The sequence below is a fragment of the Dysidea avara genome, chromosome 7, assembly GCF_963678975.1.
Source record: "Dysidea avara chromosome 7, odDysAvar1.4, whole genome shotgun sequence".
Taxonomy (NCBI): Eukaryota; Metazoa; Porifera; class Demospongiae; order Dictyoceratida; family Dysideidae; genus Dysidea; species Dysidea avara.
The window spans coordinates 2,167,081-2,187,665 of record NC_089278.1 but is presented as its reverse complement, the minus strand read 5'-3'; the positions used below and the strand labels follow the sequence as shown (position 1 = coordinate 2,187,665).

General features: G+C 38.2%; 1 protein-coding gene across 1 annotated transcript; it reads left to right on the top strand.

Moving 5' to 3' along the window:
• Window position 1: 1 nt before the first annotated feature.
• LOC136262382 (serine/threonine-protein phosphatase 6 regulatory subunit 1-like) lies at window positions 2-20,580 on the top strand. The gene is made up of 30 exons (XM_066056632.1): window positions 2-168; window positions 408-482; window positions 1,074-1,153; window positions 2,571-2,730; window positions 5,718-5,782; window positions 5,844-5,892; window positions 6,270-6,407; window positions 6,459-6,524; window positions 7,664-7,764; window positions 7,815-7,922; window positions 9,969-10,042; window positions 10,186-10,259; window positions 11,603-11,755; window positions 11,825-12,049; window positions 12,256-12,317; window positions 12,377-12,489; window positions 12,782-12,867; window positions 13,250-13,431; window positions 13,485-13,542; window positions 15,543-15,629; window positions 16,003-16,147; window positions 16,358-16,492; window positions 17,024-17,180; window positions 17,227-17,273; window positions 18,089-18,140; window positions 18,202-18,303; window positions 18,441-18,851; window positions 18,900-19,013; window positions 19,295-19,402; window positions 20,319-20,580. The coding sequence occupies exons 2-30, from the start codon at window positions 423-425 to the stop codon at window positions 20,401-20,403; spliced, it is 3,297 nt and encodes a 1,098-aa protein (XP_065912704.1). The 5' UTR covers window positions 2-168; window positions 408-422; the 3' UTR covers window positions 20,404-20,580.
• The last annotated feature ends 5 nt before the right edge of the window (window positions 20,581-20,585 follow it).

Genomic DNA, 20,585 nt, shown 5'->3' with positions numbered 1-20,585 from the left:
ACATCTACTTCAGGAAAAGCTCACGCGATAGTCTAAAAAGGCATGCGAGTGTATGTCGCCTCTAGAGATGTCAATGTAAGACGCTATTCTTAACTGTTATACGACTAGAAAAATTCACTGACAAGAATAAACCGCGATTTTACTGAATGATTAGTCATCAATCCACAGGTACGAATACACAGGGGGTGTTTCGTAGTGTGTCGCCTTTTGTTTGAAATACATTGGGTTTGTCGGCACTTATGCGTGTCACTAATACGGTACTGACTTTTTAAAGACGTCAGAATTGAGTACCTGGTCTATGACAACTTGTGTTTTCGGTTCTATTCATGTATTCTAATCAGTGCACATCATGGCTTCTGTGGGATCCCTTGCTGGCGAGCCAGTTGTAACTTCTTGTTGATGTACAGGTCTTGTGTTTGAAGATGTTCTGGAAGTTGAAGTATCATACACCATCAGCAATTGATGGATTACTGGATAAAGAGGTGAGCGATGCTTAGTTACCGTAGAGTGTATTGTTCTGTTACAGCCATTTCTGTTTTGTCTATTAAAATTAAATATCTGTCATTGTTTGGACTATTATACAATATGAAAAATAATAAATTAATGTTTAGTTTATCACTCGGAGCACAACCCATGAGTTCCCGAGTCTAATAGATATTCTGTATTTATAAATCACACTGACAAACAAGCATAATTTATAGTTCAATTGTTGATGAGGTCAGCTGCGTTCTCTATTTCCAGCAATGCAATGTGGCTATAAACTGTTGAGGATTAATTTGGTCGAAGATAAGCAACCTTACTGTAGCACACAATTACTAGTAGATGTACTGTGTCACATCTGTAATAAATAATTTCAAGCCATTTTAAATTACATGTTGGTACAACATAGAATATATTCAAGTATGAAAGTAGGTCAAACCACTTGTGTAATAAATACTGGTAATTACCACATATGCTCCTGTGTTAAAAAGGATGTTTATAAGATGTTATTGCCTGTCTGTATCTACCATATATTGTATGTTACATTATACACACTTGGCATACATTGCATATCATACACGTGACTTGTTTAGGACTGTACCCTGGAGCAAATCCTTGATGAAGATGATGTACTACAAGAGTGCAAGACACAGAACAGGAAGCTCATTGACTTGTGAGTACATTGTCCATTGGATTAGTAAATATCAACTGTTGAAAGCTACAGTCATTTGTTAATCCTGTGGTGATTGGGGGTCAAACTTAAATTTCATTCGTTATTGAAGTGTTTTATTTCTGGTGTGTTTTACTGGTGATAACACTGCCTACAGCTTGAGTGGTAGCTATATTTGAAGCACATCGAAATTTGTTTGTAGCTACAGTATAAATCTTTGTTACATTATACCATGTAGACGTGTGTAAAGTATAAACACAATGGTTATTTTATAACACTAGAGTATAATGAGTAAAAGTGATGGAACTCGTGTATACGAAGTTGCTATACTTGCATGGAGAAAATCTATTCCATCAAGAATCCTTATAGGTGTTGCAGGCTTACTGTTATACAGATAGTAACACCTTTTCAGAGTAGCTATAATACTTGACCAGTACACTATTATATGCAGTACATTGGGAAGCTTACTCCCTACAAAATTGTATACCGTATAAAATAAATTATTTGAAGCACTGTTGTATTAACAGTAACCTAGTTGCTGTCGTATATTAAAGATTTTTATGATATCTAGTTAGTGCATATGAATAGCTGTAGGATGGTGCATGCAGTTTGATACCAGTTTGGCATTTGGAAAGAGTGCCTTTTTGCAAACTGCGGTGTCTTGTTTTGCTTTGCCAGGTCGTTTTAACCTGTGCTCATATAGTGAGCTGGTAAAATTGTAGCAATTTTATGTAATATATATTCCTCTGGTTGTGCACATCAGCTGACACGTGTGTAAAGTGTGGCCATGCAATACTGTGCTTCTGTGTGTATATATGCATGTCTCTCTCATATGAAAACATGGTACATTGTACATTACATACAACACACTTGTGCATACTGATAGCAGATTTGTTGCTTAATATAAACACTGTACGATGTAACGTGTGTGTTGTATGTATGCTAAAGTGTGACAAATGGTAAACATTTAGGGGAATTGTAACCTCGTATATTGACCAATCATTTAGCACATTTGAGAGTAGTGCTAAGTAATCTTAACGATGCTATTATGATGATGTACAGGCTGTGTTCTCAGTGTTACATAAAGATTATAGAAATATCCTTCTAAGGAATGGTTGGTTAAATATTAATATTGACCACATCCCTTTTATGTGTGACACCCACAATTTGACTACTTTAAATCCCTGTTGACTTCTGCATCATTTAACTCCATTTGAAACTTTACATTAGTCATTAACAAAGCAGCATAGTTTAAATATCTTGACTGCACCTTTCTTTGATGTGTGTTTCTGTTGTGTGTGTGCTAGTAAATCAATATTGGAGCCAAAGAAGTGTAGCCCAATTAAGGGTGGGTGTTTGATGGCTTGATATTTAAGTAGGTAGTTAAAACTATCATGAAACATGATGCTATTTCCTATAGCTTGATAGAGCCAGACAAGATATCTGCTCTGATTAATTATGTTACCGACGAACCTTCTGAATATGTTGAGGAGAAAGCCCGGTTCAAGTATCCACACGTCGCTTGTGAGATATTGACAGCCGAAGTATTCTCCATCACTGAGAAGTTGTGTGATAATGAGGTGGGTATTATTTAGAGCAAAATATGGTGCTTGTTTGTTAGTATGCTACTGGTCAATTGTTTTGGAAAGCTGCACATGTGGTACTGTGAGTTGTTTATATTTAGGTAGGAGTGTGCCATGTCTTAACATTATCTGTTTCTGTAAAATTGTGCACAAGATATTTTTCACTATGGAAGCAACCCTTGTTATTAGATTAGAATCCATCGTGCTTCTATTCATACTGATTCTAAGTGGCAAAGTAGCCAACACTATTTTATATTCTGTGACTGACGATTTCTCTCCAGTAAATTGTTCATACACACTTAGAAAAAAAAATGAAGTAGTTGTGTCTTATGGTTAGTTTAGTGTTAGGCCACCACTGACAAAGCTGAGCCATATAAATACCAACTAAACCCACTTTCTGTGATGGACAATTACACACTAGTATATTCACTCACGTGGGGGATGGTGTTGTGTTCACTGCCTGCCTTCTTTATTGATGTACCACTCTGAGCTACAACTAGGGGATGAATATATGAAACATGATAAGAGACATTTTTATAAGACTGCTGTGTGGGGGTCTTACTGGTTTCATACTAAACTGTTGTCATGGTATTGATGTTATTTTGTAACCTCTATGCATTGTTTGCTCATTGCTGTTTCCTTATTTGGATATGTGTTCAGTCTGTCAATGGTTGCTGTGTAGTCCACAAGAGTATGGCATAATGTAGTAACATAGTATGAGTGCTAATTAATTTGATTTTGGTTAATAGAATACTTTTATGCTGCAGATGAAAGTAGCTAAAGAGCTTTTAGTATATAAAATTTCTGGTGAATAAAAGACTACTGGATGGTGTTTTACGAATTTGCTTGTATTTTAATCTCTGCAACAATGATGTTCCAGTCATTTATAGACACCAGTGTGTCAAGTGAATTGAAAACGATAAGGCAATGATTGGTTAAGTATGTTAAAAAAAATTTTTTTTTTTTCATGTTAATTGCATTTTTAAAAGATTGTATAGCATTGAAGGAGGGCAGCAAAATTGAATGGTGGCCATGATTCTCCTTTCTAATCTTCCTCGTAGTGGCCAATTATCACTTTCATTTGTGTGAAGGCTTTCTTCATCTTTCTAGTCTCATGTGATCCCCACCCAACTAGGGTGCACGCCACTACATTCTTTCTGAAGTACACTGCATAGGATATAGCTTCTTGAGTGTTTATTCATACTGTTTTCTCTGGTGGGACTCCTCTCTTGGTCTTTCTAGCTTGTTAACAGACATTTACTGCATCCGTGAGATCTTGGGGGTGATTTATACATATCCAGGGGTTAATCTAGGGGGGAAGCACAGGCCCCCTCTGGGTTAGCTATTGCCCCCCCCTAGGTTTATACCTAAAGCCTTGAGAAATGGAAAGGTTTAATTGATCCCAAAGCCAATGGTCAATATTCAATGGCATCACAGTAAAATTTCACCAAAATTGAGTATATTTACACCTAAATTTTCAAAATTTTCCTGGGGAGCATGCCCCCAGACCACCCTAGAATCCAAAGCGACTTACTCCACCCCCTCTAGGTTTATATTCTGGGTTGAGCCCTGATATCCAAAAAAAAAAAAGCTAACTTATTCAGTGGGGCTTAACTTATTGTGCCATTGCCATGTACTTGTCACATTTCATCAGTCGGGAGGCATTTCAGCACCAAAGGAGGTCCAGTATGTTTTTCAATAAAAAGCCATCAGGCTCATGTGAACACTTCCAACCTCATCTGGGTGTTATGTATCTGTACTAAAGCCAATTCCCCCATGGTAAAAATACTGCTGTTCCTTTTAGCTACTGTTCACAAAATTTGGTTGTCTAGACCAATGAAATGCATTGGCTACACTGAAAAGCAGTGTACTGTATAGTAAAAAACTTTGGCGAATAGCATTACAATTGGTAGGGCTGAGCAATAGTATCGATAGTGCGATATATCGCGATAGTAAATCACTATCGTTATCGCGATAGTAGGGATATCACTATCGTGATAGTTATGATAAGCTCAGATCTGCATTAAAATGGTATTAACAACCCTTCTATACTGTTTTACAGTTGGTATTACCAGCTTTCTTACAAAGGAGTGGCCTGTAAAAGCTTTACCAAAAGTCCATATTCCATCGGCCGCCCACGCAGTTAATTAACAAATGTCCTGTGCATGCAAAATAACTTTCTATATGACTACAAATCATAACTATACAACTGAGACTTTGTTAAGAGCAAAGTGTTTCATAAACTATCGGGATAGTATTCACTATCGCGATATTTAATGAGTAACTATCGTGATAGTAAAATTTTTACTATCGCTCAGCACTAACAATCGGCAAAGTTTTATCCGCCAATTATTTTTAGCAATCACATGAGCAGATTACCCATGTTGAAAGGATGGGTATCAAAGTATTGTGACAGGGTATTGTGGGTATTTCTCCAAGCATTCCGTTCAATTATCGCGAGGTTCATTGTTCCACAAGAATTCACGAAAATCCAAACATTGCTCTCAACATTACAAGAACCAGCGAACAATGCTTACACTCACTTGTACGGTACCTACCACTCGAACACATGTAAGTGCAAGCAATTAAAAGGCTTGCTAATTAAGGGGTGTGGCAACCGTTTCCATCATGAGTCGTCATCCCTCAATGCGAGGGATAGACTTGCAATCGAAACGGCTGCCATGCCCCTTAATTGGCAAGTTGTTAATCACTCGTACTCGCATGTAGCGATCTTGCATTCAAGCTGTACGGTACATGGTAGCTAAAAAAAGTTCAGGTGAAGCTCCATTTGCCAAAGTTTTTTCATCAATTTTGTGATAGTGGGTTTTCACCAAACTTTTTAACTATACGGTATCCGATTTCATGAATGATAACTGATTTTCATGGACACTCACACCTTGTTTAAAGACTTGAACTGACATAACATTATCATACCAGGCCTTGTACTATCTAGAGTTGTATATATTGCTATACTCTTCTTTTAGAAATTAATAAACAAGTTATGGGCATTTCTAGAGGTTAGTGAACAACTAAATCCACTAATTGGCAGGTGAGGAATGGTCGTCCAGTGTGGTACCACTTCCCCTTTACATGTTCTGTCTGTGTTACAGCTTCACCAGCAAAGTCATCATTATGTTGTTATGTCAAAAAGCTTCTGTGGTAAGTTTTGTTGTGTGTTCTGTGCTAAAACTTATAGTACAAACACACTGCACACATTGCTAAAAAGCTCAGAAGGTGATGTTTTCAGTACACGTATATAGGTGCGTACGTGTAATATGCACTATTTTATTGCTGCAATACTACCCAAAGTTTCATAGAGTTTATTGATAGCTTGGAACCAAACTTGTTGGCTTTTTTTTTCATGCCAGCCAACTTTTAAGTGTCAATTTTATAACAGTTTGGCCTGGATAGGTATACCCAGTTGATCTTACGTGTCTGGGTACATGGCCTTTGAATTGTGTGTAATACTTTGTGTGTTGTGATTGTAAAATCGCTTTAAAACTTTACGTTATCTTAAGCTACCACATGTTCCACAGGTGTACGATTATGTTCAGAACTATAGTGGATTTGTGGACAAGTTGTTACATCATCTCAACACATCCGCTATGATGGACCTGCTGCTACAGATGGTGGCTGCTCCAGACACTGACCAAATCAGACTAGACCTGGCTAAGGTCAGTGTGTGCTAAAGTGAGAGCATGTGTTAGTGTGCTCTTGTATTGTAGTGGCTAAACGATCAAGATGTTGTACAAAAATTGGTTGGTTACATACATCATACTGCAGATCCAGAGGTGTGTTGTGTGTTGTGTGTGTGTGTGTGTGTGTGTGTTGGCCATTGGCAAGAATGCTTCAAATATAGTGCAAGTTACACAACTCCTGCATAAGTCATACAACACACTGTCTCCACACACCTGGAATTCAATTATCAGGATTTCCTGTTATCACAAGATGTTTTAATCAATCTGTCATGCATTGTACATGGTACTTAACAATTACCTCATAGTTTGGCATCTGGACAGTCAACTACATACAATACAGTCCAAGTACGTACTACAGTACTTGCACTTACAGGTACATTACTTCCTCGCTGCCTTTTACAGTAGAACAACAACTGTCAGTATTGTAACTACCTACCTATCAGGAAGTTAGTTTTGTGACTTACTCCTTTAGATTACTCTTTCAAGTTAATCAAAATTCATAATTATTCCTTGTACAAGGTCATTGGTATTTCCTGCTCATTTTTTGCTGTGTGTGACTAATGCATACTTAGCAGTCACCTTTCCTTCACCTTTAATGACATCGATACATCAGTGTGACCTCTGTACATCACAGGAAGCAGCAAATGTTGTAACCTTTTTTATGGGATGGAAGAACATTACCTACTACACAACACAATGGATCCATCAACATCTTGTTTGAGGTTTAGTTGCTGGTTGGCAGCACAAGGCACACACCTTATGTCTTTTGCCCCAGTCAACTTTTTTTGGCTTGATGAATATTGTTGTAGTAGTAAACTTGTGTAGTTGTAGTGATACCAGTTACTGTAGCATGTTATCGTACATATATGATACAAAAATGGTTGATGATTTTTATTCCACAATACCCACAAATGTATACTAAAAGTCTTTTTTACCATCCCAATCTTTACACATGATTTGCTGTAGCGTCATCTTCTTAAGCTCCTTGTAAATGATACAGTATGTGTAACTCCTTGTGTAAATGACACAGTATGTGGCCTTAGAGTGGCAAAACAAACTACTCCACTACCAATATAGTATGTCATATGACCGTCATGTGGGGACACACAACGGTGCTTGCTACTGTACCTTAATTGTTTTCAAAATTAAAATGCCCTAAACTGACAGGGGCCAGTACAGTGTTTACTTGTGCATGTAGTGGATCATGCTGTTGTGTTACTGTTTGGTTGTAGCAATGTTACAATGCATCACTGGCATTATGCGACATGTTGCGGCTATCAAGAGAGTCTGTTCAAATGTCCAGTCTGGCTCCTCTACTGGAAACACTAGAGAGGTAGGCACGACATGGTTGATGTGGTATATTAGCTGTGTACACTACTTCAGTGCTGAAGTGGTGGAGTTGTTATTGAAGAACATGTTTGATGGGGATGATGTGGCGGACAATGTTGTATTATCTGGGATATCTTATTTATTGATGCTCGTTGATAAAAGGTTAGCATATGTAATTGTGTGTGGAATATGTGATAGCTGTGTCATGTATGGGTATATACATGTATAATTCAGCATATTTACTTGGAAATTGTAGTTTCAATTTTGATGAAAGTGGCATATAGAGAATCATAGATATCATACAGTTCCAGCCAATAATATCACCCTAAAGCCAGCCTCGATTTCCTTCATGACAGTTTGGCAGAGCCGAGCCCAAAAATGTCTTCAGACCTACCCCCAAACTCTTCCAAAAAGTTTCTACAGAAATTCTATTCAACAGAATTTTACGCTGACTGACTGACTAACTGTCAAGCATAACTCAACCATGGATAAGGCAGGCATGGGGCGAAGTACATGTGAAAGTACTTAAGTAAAGTACAAGTACTTTGACATTTGTTCAAGTACAAGTACATGACATTGTTTTAAGAGAAGTACTTAAGTAAAGTACAAGTACTTTTGAAAGTATTTAAGTACAAGTACAGATTATGCTTACAGTGTTCACGATTGCATTTATGTAGTTTTGGTTGCACCTAATAAATTGTGAACATAAGGCGAAATCTTTCAGGAGAAAATATCTTTCCTGCAATGCTAAAAAGTCTCTCAACAGGCACAGAGGAAGATGGTACTCCTAGGATGTTTTTTGCCAACCTTGAAAGCAGAGGATATTTCTTTTGGTTATCTTATTTGCTAGATATTGGGCCATTGTTACTGCGTCAGTTTCAGTGTATTCATCCACCTGCTTAGTGAGTGTACTTTGCTATTGTTGACTTTCTGTTCAGGACATAATCTTTCTTCTTAGCTGCTATAGCTGCCTGCTTCTTATAATGATCAACTAAATCTTTCAGGCCGACAGTAGTACAACTGTTTCTAAGATCAACAGAGAAATGAATCAGAAGATGGGAAATCTGTTTTTAGAGCAAATACAGCAATTGTGACTTCAACCAAAAGCTGACCGTGTCAATCCAGGATTGTATTATCTTTGAGCCAAATTCAGCCAATATATATAGCTACAACTTATTTCACTTGTACATATGTAAATGGACTTCATTGTACTTCATTGTACTTCATTGTACTTCATGTACTTCAAAGTACTTATAAGTACTTTGAAGTATTTTAAGTACTTTAAGTACATTACTTAGTACTTAAGTATAAGTACAAGTACTCAAGAAGTTGTACTTAAGTGTCCTTAAGTACAAGTACCAAAGTACTTCACCCCATGCCTGGGATAAGGCTACGAGCTTGATTTCTTCACTGTTCGATGTTGCTTTGTCCTGAAATGTGCCTTTTCACCAACCACAGTATGTACAATACATGCATCATGGACTTGCCTTTGTCCTCCTTTGTGTTCCAGTTCTTTTTGCTGACAACGCCTAGGTGTTGATTTGCAATTGCGCTATGGATTTGCAATAGTATGCGACTTCCCTGTGGCTGTACAGTTAATTGTAGAATTATTGAAAAATCATGCCGTACTGTGAGTGTATCTGTAAGTCTCCTTGTGAGTTAATATTGTTGTGAATACCACGGATTCAATAGCAAATGAACCACAGTAATTCTTTTCCTCAGTCCGGCTGCTCTGGCATCACTACAAATAGTTTTGAGTCCACAGAATGTTTACAGTATGGGATAAAATTCTCAGTAATCTGCAATCGACTGTATTATGCTTATCGCCTGTACTTTCTGTAGTGACTAGATTGGTTGCAGAGACACTTCTTGTACTGTTCTTTGTTTGTAATGCTGTGTAATGGGCGGCACATAGCTGAAAGCAAAACGTGATGCCCCCCCTTTCTGTTACATAATTAATGTTTGAGGCAAGCATTCTGACTCAAAATTACTGTTATGGCATTCCTATTGCCATTCTTTCTTTTAATGCAGTATGTGCTGGTTCATTTGTCTTGTTTCATTACTTTTTTTTTCTTTGATCCCTAATCAAACATAAAATTCTAATTTTACCTTCTACTTGTATACTGTAGCATTGTAAATATGCAGAAGTTTTATGGCATGCATATATTGAGGTTGCTGTCATAAACTAATGTGCATCTGTCACTACAGAGCAGTCAATATGTTCTATGGATCAATGTCATACAGTACAAGTGAAGAACCCTCCAATATACAATTAGAAGCTAGTGAGTGGTCATAAGATTTTTGTGAAATGTACATGTGTGTGTGTGTGTGTGTGTGTGTGTGTGTTACATAGTGTCTGTATACATAGATCAATCCAATGTATTGTATGAAGCATGTTGTGAAGCCACAAATGTTTTTTCCACAGCTTGCAGAAGAACACTTGGAGTGTTACAACCCAGAATGAAGGACATTCATTCTGTTTTATTAAGAAACCCAAAAGTAAGTATGTATTATATGGACATTGGTAACTATACAAATCATTTGCGCATAGAAATGATTAGCTATGACACTATATATGGTGAATGAATGGCCACTGCTCGAGCTACTCATCCTTTACATGTGCTGCCAGCAACAACAGCACTAAAATAGTTGCGAGTCGGAAATAACTTACAGAATATTAACATATGGTTATTCTGTCAAAAATTTTTCGTCATTTATGAAAGTGATGAAAATATGTTGCGTCTAAATTTTAATACATGATGAATTTTCTACACCAAAATTTCCCTGATTTACGGTATACAGTATCTGTAGCTTGTTTGTTTACTTTTTATAACATCACTATGACTGGTGAACACACGCATACCACATCAAAAGAATGTTATTGTTTTCATTTGAATGCGTTCATTTAGCAATCAATTATGAAGTATCAAGTGGCCATTATGCTTTGTTTTCGACTACCGTAAACGGGGAAAATTTCACTGGGCAAAAGTTTTGTGCTTTTCATGGTTTCAAAGCAAACCGCAAATGTTTCTCCGCTATATCAATAATTTACAGTGTACTGTATAGCTATGTTTAAGCTCTACCATGAAACTTTCACCACGAATAGTCTTAGTAAGCCTTAACTGCAAAACTCTTGCCCAGCAAAACTTTCCCCATTTACGGTATGTTCAGACTGTTACACATCGTTACAAATGAAGAACAGTACAAGAAACATCTCTGCAAGCAATCCAGCCACTACAGAAAATACAGATGATTACTGTTGCTAATGTATAGGGAAGCCATTACGCGCTACTGCCAATCAACACCTTGAGCTGTCAGTGAAAAGAAATGGGACACAAAGGGGACAAAGGTAAGTCCTCGATGTGTACATTTTACATACTGCGGTAAGTTAAAAAGCGGGCTGAAGTGATGTCAAACAATGAAAAATAAAGCCTGTATTGTAGCCCCAGCTGTTATCAGGTTACGCTTGTCTGAAGGCATTAGTAAGTCAGGCAGTAGAAAATTCCCCTATTTTAAATGATTTTTTTCCAATTTCGTAGCAACTAATGTTATTGGAAGCATTTTGGGTCATACTGAAGGCACTTTTGGGCTTCTAAGTAACCTAACCAATGCTGCCAAGGCACCATGAACGTATTGTAAAGCTGCAATTACATTTTTTGTGAGAAAGTGTAAACTTCTATAATCCCTAGTATACAGTTACTACCTCACTGTATGATATGTTAATCAACATATTTGTGTTGTGACTACGCATTTAAAAGGTGCTGTTTTTCTTGATACTGTATCATCATTAACACTTCTGGCTCCACCGTACCTTAGTATATATTCCCTTTTTTCCACTGTAGATGTTACCACAAAGATCCAGTGTTGGAGATCTTAATCCACCATTGGGTAACACTCGACTACAAGCAATTCACCTAATCACTGCCATTGTTGAGGCTAATGATACTAAAATTAACCAAGAAATAGTTCAACTAAATACCTTATCGGTTTTATTGGTAAGCAACTAAGCATAAGTTGTGCGTGTGTGTGTGTTGTACATGTGGTGTTTATGTTATCTCGTATAGGATCTGTTTTTTCGATATCCATGGAATAATTTTCTCCATGCTCAAGTTGAAGATTGTTTTGTAGCAGCATTTGACTCATCCATGAACATTACTACCAATGTTAGTGATACACAGGAGCAGGACTCCCCATTTGATCCACACCACAGCAGCAACACAGAAGAATCTGCAGCAGCTGTAGGAGCAGCAGCAGAAACTAGTACTAAATCATCTTTTTTAATAGAACATGTAAGTCACTAATGTGAGGTGCAGTAATGGAAAAATTGGGACCTTCAATATGTAGCTAATTAAGTGTCTGGCTGACATGTCCTTACTATAATGGACAGGTCATTAACCAAACCAGGATGCCTTTGCACTGGTCGTGCATGCAGTGTTGTGCATGTTTCATGCTTTCCTTATATGTACCTGTGAATACATCTTATCTTTCCTTTCAGATATTTTCTCAATGCCAGTTCATTCAGAGATTACTGGATGGGTATGCAAAAAATGAAGAAATGTAAGTTTCGTATGTTAGAGTGAATGTATGTGTTGTTACTATGGTTACTATGTGTGTAGTTGTAAAAATGGTGGACGTCGTCAAGGTTACATGGGCCATCTAATGCGTATCATCAACACAGTCTACAGACATTGCCACGATACAGCAGACGTGGTAGAAATTCTTCATGATTGTAAGTAAATGCTGTGGTTACATTCTTACTTGTATCATTTGTCAGTATTGTGTAGAAGGTTATTAAAACAAGATCATATATAATTGTATATATAAGTGGGTATCTTTGGCATGCAATTGTAAGGTTTTGCTAATGTTAAAATTTTTGACAACTACTAGTACATGTATACATATACAGAAGTCCAACATCTAGGTGGATGAAAATTTAACAACAGCTAAGTAACAACTGAAGTTATATACCTGCTAATGAAGATCTGTGCATTATAATCACTGAATGTTTTTGTCTTGTGCAGCAGTGGATGACTCCACCTGTAATAGATGGAGTGAGTTTTTAAAGGGTCCATTAGTAGAGCATAACAAGAGAAATGAAACTAACTTGGTAAGTGCACAAGCTGTTCTTGTTTGTTGTACTGTCTTTTTTATTGGAGTTAAGTAAGTGACTGTGCTTTCTGTGGTGAATGCCATGACTTGTAACCATTGTGATGTGTACATGTGTGTATACATGTATGTGTGGTGCTCAGTGATTCCCAGTAGTTTTGTTTCTTTGAACAAGAAACTTTACTCACATTGGGACAACAATAGCTGTATTTCTCATGGTTGCCAGGTAGGGGCTCTGCTTTTGCTTTGTGTGTACAGTATACATCTACACATGGACATGTCTTCCTGCCTGTCTGTCTGTCTGTCTGCTCTCATGCATGTTGTGTGTATGAATGGCATACATGTGACTGTGTGTACACATCAATGTGAGTGGCTCTTCTTAGGGAGGGTCGAGGCCATTAGCATCATCAATTGAAGAAAGTGACGAGGAAGGAGAGCTAGGTTATGGACTAGACAATGATGCTGAGAAGGCGTACTCCCTTTATCAGAACGTCAAATTTGTCAACAACTTCATCGATGACTTTGGTCATCCAGATGAACTGAATACTATGGAAGAACCAATCAGGTGCACTGTAGTCATGTCAACACTGTGGTTGATTGTTGTTGCTTTTGTTTCAGTACACCATTTGATAGACTGGATGAAACATCGTTTGAGACTCCTGCTAATTTTGAAAGTGTAAGTAGTGGGCAATGATATCTACTTTGTGCTAAGCATGCAAGCAAAATCCTATCTCAGTGGCTTTATCAGTAAACACGATGAAAATGAAGCCGACATAATTAGCAATATCCACTTCCTGATTAAATTTTTAGTGTATATAGAGCTTTCTGGGTAACCATCTGAAGAGATGTTACACTGGAACCTGCTAATATTAACACTCCAACATTTGGGATGCTTGCAATTACTTATATTTAGTAAAGTTCTTAAACTATCCCGTAACTTTATTGAACTATCCTGTAACTTTAACTTTAACTATCCCGTAACTTTAACTTTCTTAAACTATCCCGTAACTTTAACTTTATCCCACACAAACCGGTAGTCTATGTGCATTGTACAAGCGTCGCGTGCCCAAAAATTTACAATATGAAAACGGATAGCCCCCACACAGGCTGCCGTGCGTTGTACGCGTGCCCAAACATTTACATTATGAAAGCGGTGAATTCCATTGCGACTGTACAGAACATGTGGTCAATATGGCCTCCAATGTTGACACCAGGGAAGAAAGGCTTAGAAAGAGAAGAGAACGTGATAGGGCACGAAGAGAACGGGAGACCCCTGAAGAAAGAGAGGCAAGGTTTGTATTGACATTGCTAGATAAAAAACGTACACACCATTCTTTTCCCAACGGAACTCGTAATGCAAAGAACAGCTACAAAAGTGGACACAATCAAAGGCCATAGGCCTATTAATTCAATGAAAGGCCAAAGGAAGTTAACGCATAGTCCAATAATGTATATAATATTATATTATAGATTAGCAAGACGAAGTAGAGCAATACCATACCATACTTCTAAAATAAAATTACAGCTGCACGTACACCACCAGACAGTATTGCGCAACTTGTTCCATTGCTCAGGCTTGCCCCAACATGCTTTAGCATCTGTCTAGTTATATACATAGGTCACAGGTTAGTTTAGTCAGTTGCAAGATAATGATATTATGCAAATTCCACTGTATATATACCACTTTAGCGTGGGCATTCGAAGCTGCCGCTTGGGGTTTAACCCCAGGAAATATCATGGGAATATGGTTTGCTCATGGCTTTGATTCCCAACCAGTTCAAAGATACGATACGCTTTGACTCGTTATATTGAGTGACATGGAGCATTTAATTATGGGCTTGGGTTTACGGGTTAGGCTCAGTGTAGTTGCTAAGCTTTGACTAGTTGACAGTAACTAAATGATGAATGATCAGTAAATAATTGTTTGGGCAATGCTGGATCAGCCATTAAGCAGACCACGGAACAACACAGAAACAACTAGATTTAAATAGCTTATAGTCTTAACTACTTAACTTAATATATTAACTTACTTACTGTCCCAAAAGTGAAGTTTGTAGGCTTAATATAGTACAAAATGCTAAAATTTAAAAAACCACAATCGCAATTTTTCTGGTGCTGTGTGTAAAGCATAATGATGTATGAATAACGTTCTGAAGGCTATTGTCTCACACTATTAAAACCACTATCGATCATGAAATATTGATGTATAAAAGAAACAGGGTGAGTGCTCTGTAGTTCTTTCACCTATTAGGTGAGTATGCCTAGAGTGATATACTTATACCATGACTACGTCAGGTTTTGCTGATATATACACCCAAAGCATGAGGGCTGCAGGCCCGAGGGCTTCAGGTGTGTATATGAGCAAAATCCCTCACAGCTGTGGTCTAACTATTAAAATACCTTTGTGTGCTGCATTACTAACATGTCACAGTGGTAATATAGTCAGTGGGACAAATTTTCATGATTTAGCAATTGGTGTTATCTGCTTGTGGAAATATTACTTGTGAATTGCTAGCATAGCAAATCATTCAGTACACTCTTTTAAGGCTTTTGATACCAGTAATTTTTTACGTCTAATGTCAGTGAAATCAGTTGTTCGCAAACCAATACTGAAAATAATCCACTATACAGTATTATCTTGTGTGTGTGTGCTTGCTGTGATGGTGTATGTTACAGACTCCTCATACTGGAATGTTTGAGACAGTGTGTTTGGAAAGGATACAACAATTTGATGACCCCATTATTCCTGATGATGATGATGAAGTATGTGTACAATCATCGTATGTTGTAGTTAGAATTACTATGTGCAGTATGTAGTATGTTTACTTGTAAACTGTATGTAAGTGATGATACTGTAAGAAATGAACTTTTGTATGCTGCTTAAGTGGTTTAAATTTCAATACTCCAAATACATGCGTACATGCAAGAGGCTATATTTGTTGTGTACATGTACTAAAGTCATCACATTGGGTGTTTTAACTTCGGTGAACAGAAGTTACACTGGAGAGACCTCCATTTCAGAGCAAGGGCTAATCAATTAGTACTCGTGCTTAAAATCGATAATACCCTGTGCTGAATTAGAGGTCTAGCCATGCTAGACTAGAGGTAATAGCGGTTAATTATTATTGTTCCTCAGCTGGACACAATGTGGACAGAGAAGGAGTTCACTTATGATGTGTCCTATGGCACTACTCAGTCGGCTGTTATTGGAGCTGATATGACCAGCAGTGATGATGATGATGAAGTGACTGGTCCTGTGACTATCAGAGAAGTGCCAACAGGTAGTGTGTAGTGTAGAGCAAGTATATGCACTGTGGTACTGTGTCATAGCCAAGTGGGGTAGACCACCTGGCTGGCAGTTGAAAGGTCAACTCACATTGCTCCAGTCTACCCATGTGTGCGTGTGTGCTTGTCTGTGTGCATATTGGTGTGTGTGTGCGCGTGTCAGTCAGTCAGTCACATGGGTGTTATTCCATATACTCTCGCTACAGCTGGTTCAAGTACAGACACAGATGAAGATGATGATGAAGACGACGATGAGACAGCCATGTCATCGCACACTCCAGCAACGTCCACTCACATGGCTGATGACAGTGCCACAGCTCTATTTATATCAAATGAGCAAGGTACAGTTTGTGTACTGTATAACAACATGTTTCTGGTACCCTGCCTGGGTCAGTTTTTAGCTGAATGAATTGTGCAATCACCATAGAAATGATAGTCAAAAGATAAAGTTCATAATTTACCATTGAAGGGTTTAATGTTTTGGCAAACACCTTTTTCTTGTGTTGTTATGATTCACCAACTTCAACTATGTTTGTCTCCATAATTCCATGTACTGCTATTTCAAATATAGTGCAACATTTTAGAAGCAAAAATAGAAAGAAAGCCTGGTTACCTGGCCAAACTTTGAGGAATCGATAGGACCAGAAACACCATTAGCTTTGTGCAGCTAATGGCTACCACTGTGTGGAGAAATGAATCTGGTTATATATGGCTACTGTGTGAGGCACATGCCCCATAGTAAGTGGCTTAAGTGAGCGCTATATCCCATTAGTGACCTGTATGAAGGTTAAGCCTATTAACAGGGAGTCACAATTTATAAGCACCACAGGAAAAGTTAACTACATGTGTATGTGTCTTCTCTCCTGGATTAGAAGCTGCTACTTCATCATCGTGGGTGAACACAACTGATGTGACCCCTATGCCTCATGGAACCATTCCAGACTGGACCAAGGAACCCGATGAGCCTGCTGAGCAGGTTGGGTGGGCTCATTTTGATAATCCAGCCCAACAGTCAGTTACTGAAACAAGGTATAGTTCTATGGTTGTAGTGTGCATCATTTAGATCAATTCATAGGCAATCAATTGTTCAAGAAGGGGAAGTACCTACGTCACACTTACCAGGTAATCAACACTCAATTGCTGTTAGAGGGGATTGTCATTTGTGTTGTTATATGTATTTGCATGGCCAAATGCATTGTCCAGCAGTGATGCCAAGTTTGAACTTTTTGTCACAATATTGAGAGGTACCTGTACTATTAAGAAGTTATCTATATGGATGATGTAAAGCTTGTTTCATGGTCCCATTAACAGCGAAAATATGGTGCTATGTGCTATAAGGGTAACTTAAAATTCCTTATTAGGATACTATACGGAGGTGCATGCTTGAGTATGTCATGTTACTGGCACGACAAAGCAAAGCTACTGTATGAAAATGAAGTTGAATGGCTGAGGGAAAAATGGCCTTTCTACATTTGCTTATGACACAAAGTTACTCCAGTGGACTGTTCCAAAAAGCTGCTCAAGATGTAGAGTAGCAGCCCATTCTGTTGCTTGTAGAAATGGTGTAACTAAAGATATACGTCACTAACACAATACTCCACATTTGAATTTTGCCTGTAATGTGGTAGTGTACGGAGTTGCATGCTCCCTTGTCCCATAGGATTTAATGTGTTCTTGGTGGGGGTGGCTTATGGTTAAAGGGGCGTATCATGTTTCTACAGTTTGTGCACTGGAACACTTGTTAGTTGCTCGGGGTTGAACTGTTACAAATTTGATGACATGTGGCCAGCCTTTAGAGCATGTACATATTTATGATAGAATGTTCAGTGATTGATATTCTCTAATAGAACATACAGTACACTTACTCTAGTTAAACAGTCATTTGTACATTATCAATATTATACATGTGCATTTACATGATTATCTCAATACTTCAGAAGTGGCTCAGTCACCTGACACCACGGAGGATCCTGCCAGTCAGGGATACAGGTAAATGTGACTACTGTTATTCTGCTGATGTGTGTCATGTGTATGTGTGCTGGTTGTGCAGTCTACTGCCATCAGAAGATGGGACACTACAAGATGATACATCTGCTGAAAAGGCATCAAATGAAACAGAAACATACGATCCCTCAACTTCACAAGAGGAAAAGTAAGATCTTATAATTAACAGCGTGTGTTTGTGCGTGTGCACACATGTATACGTATCCAGTGTAGTAGTGTAAATGTGCCTATAATGGTATGATCCTGTTAAAAAGCTAACTTGAATGTGTTTATTCTACCTTGAAGGTATTCAGAAGAAGTAGTGGTCACATTTGATGATGATCACAAGGCACCAGACCAGCTCACTGGAGATGTCACTACTACTAACACGACAGAAGAGTCGTCACAGGTACAAGCTATCACTGGCAGCAGTGACAACACTGAACTCCAAACACACTTGGTCAACCATCAACCAAATGACTCTGAAAATCCTAACACAAGTGAGAGTAAACACGACGAACAGTCTTCTGGAGGTGAACCTCCTAACAGCAGTAGCACTAGTGGTAGTAGTGATGGTAAAACAACAAGTGAAGAAGATGATGCACCGGTACTTGGTTTGCGGTTTTCTAATGTCATCACTGACCAACAACACTCAGTGAATAATATCGATGAGAACACTGATGAAGATGAGGGTGATTTGTTAGGAGATAACCTTGAGTAAGTGTTGTATATTTGATCCATGGTTGATTTGGTTACCTGATGTAGTGAGCTCCTCAACACCTCAAGAGGCTCCAAGTACAGAGTTGATACACAACAAAACGATGATGCTGAGGATAACAATGAAGAAGGAGAACAGGAAGACTTGGAGAACAACTTTAAGTATGGTTTTACGTTAAACAATCTTTGTTGAGGACACCCGAGGCTTAAACTTAAAAAGAAAAGCATTTCACCGAGTGTGTAAACAACAGTGTTGTAGAGTGTGCCCTATGTCCTTGGCCATGTCACAGTTTATAGTACACCATATTTTTTATTATAAAAAAAAAGATTACAATTTGCATAGGACTCTAGAGCTGCTACAAGCTTCAATTGCACGTGTAATTACTTTTTAGCAGTTCTATATAAGGACATCACTGATATCTTGTGTGCACTTGTTATTCTAGTTTCCTATCATCGGGGATGCTCAGTGGAAACAAGAAAGCTACAGGTGATGCTGCTGCTGCTAGCAATAGTAATTCAACATCAGATGATAAGAGTGTAGAATCAGTGAGGTGAGTGTAAGACTATAGTAATAGAGTACTCTGTGTGTATGTGTGTGCGCGCGGGTGTGTGTGTGTGTGTGTGTGGACTGGGCTTATATTACTGTTCACTGAACCCTAGCAAACCTGTTTCTATGCTTGGTCTTATTGCTTTCAGTATAAGTGAGTTCCCTTGCAGAAAGGTCTGGGGAATTGGGACCAAAACTCATGACAGTAAGGAATGTGTACAGTATGTGATCATGTTATTCAATTGGAAGTAAAAACACTGACTTGTTTATATCATGCAAACATTGCAATTATTGTACGGAGGGAAAATTTTGCAAATCAAGCAAAAATATCAGTTGGCAAATAAAATTTGGTGAATTCTTAGCAAAGCACATGCTCTAGTTAATACCAATTGGCAATCAACTACAAAGCCAGCCCATATAGTCCACCCTCTGGATAGTGGATGTGGCAGCACTCGCATTTTGTGTGAACTCCAAGTCCAACTTCGAGGATACCACTTGTGCTGCCTAGGTTAGTTGTCAATGCACTGCAGGATACTAGCTCAATGAACCAGTGGCCCTTGGTGGTGCAGTTATTCCAGGGAATGCTTGGTTCAGGATTTCATGCTTAAAATACATTGTAGTCTCACCCCCAGACTGCAACCCACCCTGGGTGAGACTAAAATAGATTTAAGTATTACGAGCAAAATGTTTGGATGAGGAAAATTTGTTGAACTCATGGTCATTCACCAAATTTTGCCAGCTCCAAAGTTTCCCTCCATGTGGTACCCAAATTCCAACAGAGTTCACAAAATGTGATCCAGATTTTAAATCTTCACAGACCCTTGCATGATACTTAACATCTGAAAGTGATTGTGTCCTGTGTGGAAAAGGGTCTGGCCAGCACACAACTAGTATGTGCATTATTTTAATTTTTCTTATAGAGCTCAAGCTATAGAGGCTTTCCAGCAATATCAGACTGAAACACAACATGGAGATGACGACAATGATAGTACAACCCATCAATGATGATGGAACCATTCCCACAATTAACAATAAGAGACCTAATGTGGTTCATAATGTTTGTATGCTCAACACCATTTTCACTCTGTAGAGTAACTAGGAGAATAACTTATATAAAAATATTTTATTATTTGCTGTTTACTTATAAATGTTTGTGTAACACATTATGTCACATTTACAACAGCCAA

Bases quoted from the DNA above. Each gene is read 5' to 3' on its own strand.
- LOC136262382 (XM_066056632.1), top strand. From the start codon at position 423: ATGTTCTGGAAGTTGAAGTATCATACACCATCAGCAATTGATGGATTA. The intron at 7,923-9,968 runs GTTAGCATATGT...CTGTCACTACAG, and splicing joins TTGATGCTCGTTGATAAAAG to AGCAGTCAATATGTTCTATG. The intron at 18,852-18,899 runs GTAAGTGTTGTA...TACCTGATGTAG, and splicing joins TTGTTAGGAGATAACCTTGA to TGAGCTCCTCAACACCTCAA.